The 7,409-nt window shown below is 32.2% G+C and overlaps 1 protein-coding gene across 4 annotated transcripts in view; it reads left to right on the top strand.

The window, feature by feature from the left end:
* LOC111086817 (kynurenine formamidase-like) overlaps window positions 1-7,409 on the top strand; it is a 22,473-nt gene that overhangs the window by 3,318 nt on the left and 11,746 nt on the right. For all 4 annotated transcript variants that reach the window (XM_022391247.1, XM_022391245.1, XM_022391246.1 and 1 more), the window contains exons 2-6: window positions 2,666-2,756; window positions 3,189-3,293; window positions 3,887-3,935; window positions 6,270-6,355; window positions 6,597-6,675. In XM_022391247.1, the coding sequence (XP_022246955.1) occupies window positions 2,666-2,756; window positions 3,189-3,293; window positions 3,887-3,935; window positions 6,270-6,355; window positions 6,597-6,675 (410 nt within the window). The remainder of the gene's footprint in view (window positions 1-2,665; window positions 2,757-3,188; window positions 3,294-3,886; window positions 3,936-6,269; window positions 6,356-6,596; window positions 6,676-7,409) is intronic.

The raw sequence follows: 7,409 nt of genomic DNA, 5'->3' as shown, positions 1-7,409 counted from the left end.
ACAGTTGAAAATAAGTGTATCGTAAAGTTGTATTCGGAAAGAATAAACCAGTTTTATTAAGTAAGGACTTGTGTCGCTAAAGTTTCGTCGGAACGAAGTTACGGAAAGTTAATTAACGAACGGAGACGTAACAACAAGAAGTATAAGTAAATTGTATAGTTATCAAATATTACACAATACTATTTTTAACTGCAGTATCTGAAATAGCTAGGAGAGTTTTAACTTTAATACCTACCCCTATTGCTTATCTCGTGAATATAGTTTGTTGAACATGCCTATCTCAAACAACATATTTAGATGAAGTTTCATTCTACGTTTTGTAAAGCAAAGATACAATATTCAGATTGAAGTGTTTGCAAGTATTGGTAGTTAACAATTTCACCTTTCCATAACAAGTAAAAAAATATATCAGATATATTCAAGTTGTTTTTCATAAATTCACAGATAGTTTTTCTTGGTTATTTATGCTAGTGATCGCGTGTAGTTGTCTGGCAACATAGTGGAAGTTACAAGTATTGTTCTAACTACCGGTGAGACCTTACCAGTTGGTTGATTGTGGTTATGCACAAAGCTACACAAAGGACTATCTGTTACAAGTTACAAGTATTGTTCTAACTACCATTGAGACCTGACCAGTTGGTTGATTGTGGTTATGCACAAAGCTACACAAAGGACTATCTGCGTTCTGCCCGCTACGGGTATCGAAACCAGGTTTTTAGATATGTAAGTGCGCAGACATATCGCTGTGCCATTGGAGGGCGTGAGGCCTAAAGCTAACGTAGTTTACTCTATGGTGATAAAGTGTTAGATTGTGATCACCTCTGAGTTTTGATGAAACTTATTGTGGAAATTTCTGAGATAAACTGTTGGATTACCACCATTTTATATTACTTTTCATGGCCTGCCTTTCCTTTTATTGATAACTTTATTAATCATTTATTTTTGTCTTTACCCAAACTATTGTCCTTTACGGGAACCAGCAACAATTCACCATTGTATAGCTTTGCACTCAAAACAAATAGTTATGTGCCCTTTTAAATTTAATTGTAGTTGATTGGTAAACATCTATAAACTTCTATGAATACCAAAACAAAACACCCTCTTTATATATATATATATATATATTCTATGTTATGAACTAAATTCAAAACAAAACTAGTATAAATGTTGATTTGCAATGTCCGGTGTTTAATAATGTAATTACATATTTGTGCTTCATTTTAAATGTTCCTACGTTATGATAACAAGATAAATGAAAATTGGTAACTTAAAAACTTACCAAATAGGGATCGTACAAAAAAGTAAGCAAACAAGGCTGGCGATGCTGTTTATCTTATAGCAAAGCCACATCGGGCTATCTGCTGTGTCCATCGAGGAGAATCTAACCCCTGATTTTGGCGTTGTAAATCAGTAGACTTACCATTGTCTCAACGGGGAACTAGAGATACTATAGACATTATTCACTCAAACTATAAATACCTATTTTAACTCCACCAAATATAATTCTAGGTAACAGCATGGAGCCAAAGTAGGGGTTTGTAGTTTGAGTAAATAATGTATACAGTTTCTTCAACCTTGTTTGCTTACTTCTTTTACAATTTCTATTTGCAAGTTTTTAAATTTCCAATTTTGTTATTTATTTTAAGCGGATTTTCTTTTTCTTGTAAGTGTAACATGCGTGATTTTCTGTGCATTTTTATATATGCATAGGCTTAGCAGCCCATAGTAAAGGTTTTAAAGAGTTGTTTGAACTGAATCTTTACTATTCACGGTGCTTTTTGCCCGAACATTCTATTAAAGTTTTGTGCAATTCCTTGCAATCCCTATTATTATCCCTTATTATTATTATCATGTCTACAATATCTCCACCTTTGTTTGCTTACTTTTTTACGATCCCTATTTGCAGGTTTTTAAATTCCCAATTTTTTATTTATCTTTTATGTATTCAAGATTAACCTCACTTATGTGAACAGTGTTTCAGGTGTTGTGCTGCTTTTTAAACTATTTCTCTGTTGTAGATCGTGTTTATTCTGATGGCCTTCGTTACTCACTATTACCCGACATTGTAATTTCCAGTGTAACCACTTCTGTGTGGGGTAAATCTTTAAAAAAATATTTTCAAACTTTCCACAAACACTCTAATGTATGTGTGTGCTAGTTTCCAGGACCATGTTTAATAAAACTAAAGACATAAAACCACTTTAGCTGGAGTGGGAGACCTTGGCGAGTATGTAGTCTAATAGAATTGTAATGACTCAGTATCTTCAGCCATTTTTCTCATGAAAAAAAAACGTTCAGTTGTAGTTGTAAGCTTTTGAATGCTTTATTCAGGAACCTTCGTTAACTTAAGATAATTTTATATTATATTGTTAATGTTACCAGGAGGAATACTAAGCTTTGTTTCATTGGTGTTTTAGATTAGTCCCAGCAACAATCTTTATTTTGCGGATGAGGGTGTGTTCTGAACAGGCTTATGGAGTGATTTTAGATTAATAGTCGAAATAGTTCTGTAAAAAAAAAAAAAAAGATTTTTCGCTAAACATGTCGACCGTGCAAAATGGGTACACAATTCAACTTAGTAAAGCCATTATGAAATTTAACTCGGTAATGTTCTAGGCAATAGGATACTGATCTGCAAAATGAGTTTAAATTTTCATCTTTGTAGGATCTCGAACATCAGTACTCCTGTAGTAGGTGGTCCAAGAGGTTTACGCCAGATGACATCATAAATAACTATTTCAGCTGCATTGCCAATGGTATGATAGATATAACTGTAACCATTTTATATTTCTTATTGTCAAATAAGGTTTTCAGAAATATTAGGTGTACATATATATATATATATATATATAAAACTTTTGATAATAAACTGAGAATATCAGAATGTAGTTTAATGGAATATCGCAAATGTATCACTTTAGTTTTTACACATATTAGAAAAATAAGCAATTTCGCAGGATTTTAAGGCTATGTGTTTGCTTCAGGCACATTCCACCTTTAGTTTTTCACTATTGAAAAAATGTACGAAAATGTTTACTAAGCATTTATTAAAAGATTTTTTAAAAAATAGTCCAGGTAATTTTAGAAAATAGTGTGAAATTCATCTTTATTTAATAGCTGAGGCTGGTCATTATTAAGTGCTGTAGTTTCCTTTAACAATACTGAAGCTGGAAATTGTTTTTTCTTAGAGAGCCGAAAAGTTAAGAAAGAAATTGACTGCAAATTGGATATACGTTATGGACCAAGATTGAGGGAGAAGATGGATGTATTTGGTTTACATAATCTCCCATTAGGTTAGTGTCTTTAAATATGTTATTATACTTACACATTTCTGACTATTTATCTACCTGTCTATTTGCTCTTCTGTATAAAATTTAATGTTTCCTTAACTGTGAAAAAGACAACAACATAATTCTATGCTTTGTTTGTCCGTTTTAGGCTATTACAGAATTTCTGTAAATAATGACGCGTGAAAAATAGAAGGTATATCCTATTTTTATAGTTGTAGTTTTAATAAGTGAACACTCCCTCACAGAGGGGGTATAAACAAAAATAGATCAGTTATTCAACACCTCTCATGAAAATGTTGATAGAAATCTGGATAGTAATAAAAAATAGTTAAGGTTAATTATTTAAATTACATACACAGAAAATTAGTGATAACAAACAAAAAAAAAATGCTGCTAAATTTAATAAAAATAAGATGTTCTAAACTGATAGACATAAAAAAAAAATATTATCATACCAAATCACGACATAGAATGTAGCCCTGAACACCTTGAGACTAGTATATCTTTAAGAGCATTTCTAATACAAATGGGTAGTCTGATATACTATTGAGGTGTTTGTGTAGGCTTCTCTCATTATTTTTTTTTCACACTTCCAGAAGCTCCAATATTTGTTTTCCTACACGGAGGTTATTGGGTGATTGGTAGGTAAGTTATAATAAAAAGTTTTGCCAAACAATGAGTCTAAAGATAGAAATATTTTTTTATGGTTTTGCAGTTATGGTTTTGGATAAGGCCGAGTAAAATTAATTAAATGTTATTTATTTTTTTTTAATCGCGTGCGTTAATTTTGTAATCTTCTGGAGAAATGTTTTCTTTCTTCTTCAAACAAATAGTTGTTTAAAATAAATATTATCCAATACGTGAATAAGGTGAACACCATAAATGTTTACTCTCGTTTAATGGTTCGTGAAATAACATAACTTTCTCGAGTTCCCTAAAAATCTGGAAAATTAAATTAAAAACTAACCATTCGGTGTTTTGATTTTCTTGTAATAACTAATTTTTTTTATGTGAAATATTGTTTTAGTATTTGCCAGATCCCTAGTGTTGTGTATGTTTGTTTATTTGTTGAATTTCGCGCAGAACTACACTAGCCTTTTCTACTTTTGAAGTGATAGAGAGGGTTTTCAGTTGAGGATTCGCACTAGCGACCTGTAGATTGAGTAGATGAAAATCACAATAAACTGGAGATATTTTTTTTTTAGCTTTAAATAATGAGCAGTTATTTCAATGTATCTAATAATTATTATGTAATTCCTACTTTATGCCCATCCTGTTTCAGATATAGAAATTAGTTATAAATATATCAGTACAGTACAAACACAAATTTGTTTTAACCTAATGTTTTATGAAATACAACGCGATGATTGGTTCTATTAGACACCACGAATATAAGTTTTGTATTTAAATGTTACTTAACTACTGTTTTATTTATATATTTTGGCGACCTCAAAAAGTTAAGCATACTTTTAAATTATTGCTATTTTTATTTGCGCCATTAGGTGGACTCTTAATTATAATTTACCTCTCCTTTTTATTCCATCAGAAGAGATTGTTAATGAAAACAAAATGATGTTTTGACGATTTGTTTGTTTGTTTGTAATTAAGCACAAAGCTACACAATGGGCTATCTGTGCTCTACCCACCACGGGTATCGAAACCCGGATTCTAGCGTTGTAAGTCCGCAGACATACCGCTGTGCCACTGGGGGGCTTGACGATTTGATTCGCTAGTATACTGTGCGAAGCATGGCTAGATAGATGTCAAAGATTAATGTTTTACCGCTGAAAGTTCTGTTGGGGTAATAAACTGTTTAGCGCAGCGATCATGGCTTAACTATGTTTATTAATTTTATTTATTTATTAATATTAAATCATACACTTAGAATCCACTGGTGGTTCAGCTATAAGCCGAGAGTTTATAATATTAGCATGAGGAAATCCTCAATAGCTGCGGCATTTGAAATTCTTTTAGGTAGGAGTAGAGTAAATTTATCCATGACACCGTTCTTTTCCTTTTTATTAGTTATATTTTGGTGCGCAAGCAATACCAAGCTTGGGGCGCGTTTATACCCGATTCGATTTTATTATTCATCAGGATCTCTACCAGCCTACCCTCAAATTGAATTTTTTTAAAACAGGATTAAAGTAAATTAATCTGCGTTACTTTGGACGTGGTCAAATATGCCAATCAAAAGGGTTTGACCTCCTGAGTCCAAAACTATAATTAGATCTCAAATCGGTCAAGAGATGACGAAGCCCTGAGCTAAAAGTTTGCACTTGATATAAAAGACAAACAAACTCGGAGTCATTCTATGAGCCTCTATGCTGCGGCTAAAAATCGGGGTGGCCACAGGGCAGGTAGCTCATTGTATAACAGAACATACACCTTTAACAATAGTGGAAGACCTGGCACTCGATTTGCAATCTAGGAGTTGCATGGTCAAATTTTGTCTCCTAAGATGCTTGTCCTTTCAGCCATGGAGGCATTATAATGTGACAGTCAATCCCACCATTCTTTGATAACGGAATGCCAAAGAGTTCGAGATGGTTAGTGTTGACTAACTGCTTTTCCTCCAGTATATATTGGGGACGGTTAGCGCAGATAGCCCTCGAGTAGCTTTGCGCGAAATACAACAAATTAAAAAATACTTTTCATTTTCACTGAAAATTATTAGTTAAGCAAGATTTTATCTATCCAGTAGCATAAAGTTTTCCTAAGTACATGCTGAAAAACTGTAATGATATCGTAAATGTTTATTTTTGTCTAATAAATCATTCAATTTAAAATTAAATGAACTAGTTTGAAACGAACTATTTAAATTATTAACAGCGGTCATAAAAACTTTCATTATTTTTTCAGTCTGGTCTAAAATTCAATATCTACAAAATAAAAACAACTATAGACCATGTTGTACTGTTTATGGCTTGTTGCTTAACACATACAAATACTTTGTACGTGTACCGCTGGTTTTTACAGTCGAGAAGATTCCAGTGTCTATGTTTCTCCCCTGCACCATTGTGGGATAATCTGTATTACGGTTGGCTACAATCTTGCCCCAGAGGGTAAGTATTCCTTTCTCAAAATTCTAACAGACTTCAGATGAATACCCAAGTGTCTTTTTTCTTTGATACTGAGTGACTAGTGAGTCGATGAAATAACCAGACGTTTAATGTCGAGCAATCATTATACCCCACCTACTTTCATAGTTTCTGTTTACTTTGCCTTTTTTATAATGAAGCATTAGAAAAGCGTTATACGTTGTCCGAGAAGTTCGTGTAAGAATGTTCTCATTTGCATTTCCAGTGACAATTGACGTTATTATTGATGGGGTCAGAAATGCAGTGAATTTTATTCTTTGGTTGGCTGCTCTTCGGGGATCAAAGTGAGTTTACCAGTTTTTCTGTTACCTAACGTAAGATATAATATAACGTAAAAGCAACGAACGCTTCCTTGTCTGTCTTCTTTTATATTCACCTACGTTATATATTTTTCAAATACATATTCTACGACATAACATTTATACACCTATACATCAAATGACCTAAGTTTGTAATAAATAAAATATTACGTAAAGGATTTATGTACTGAAGTAATTACGTAAAAACTAACCGAAATACTGAAAAGTTACCTGTAATTCAAACAGAATTCTTATTATCTACTGTATTAATAAGCAGTTTTGATATTATTCTAAGAAAACGACTTAGTAAGCTTGAATTTATGATTAACTACTTACAATAATTTTATGGCTTCTAGTCTCTTACTGTTCCTGCTTGAGTTATTTCGAAAATTTCAAAAAATCTCGAGACTTCCAATCTTTAATATTTTTGCTTGAGATTAAAATAACCTTTTCTATAATTTCTCGTTTAGTGTATTTAATTGGTATTGTGTTAATTTCAGGTGAACTAATTTCTTACAGGTAAGAATAGGGACGGTAAAAAATGTATCAAAATTTAACTGAATGTCTAACCTTACTGTCTTGAAGAAGAGAGATAAAACACTTTGTATTAGGTCGCCAAGAAATTAATCTCGCTTTTTTTTAGATGAAAAACCCAAACAACTTGAAAATCAAAACAAAACATATATTAAATGAAATAGTCTCCATTCTTATTGATGATG

This window comes from Limulus polyphemus, unplaced genomic scaffold, assembly GCF_000517525.1.
Source record: "Limulus polyphemus unplaced genomic scaffold, Limulus_polyphemus-2.1.2 Scaffold1457, whole genome shotgun sequence".
Lineage (NCBI taxonomy): Eukaryota > Metazoa > Arthropoda > Merostomata > Xiphosura > Limulidae > Limulus > Limulus polyphemus.
This window is presented reverse-complemented; position numbering and strand designations above follow the sequence as displayed.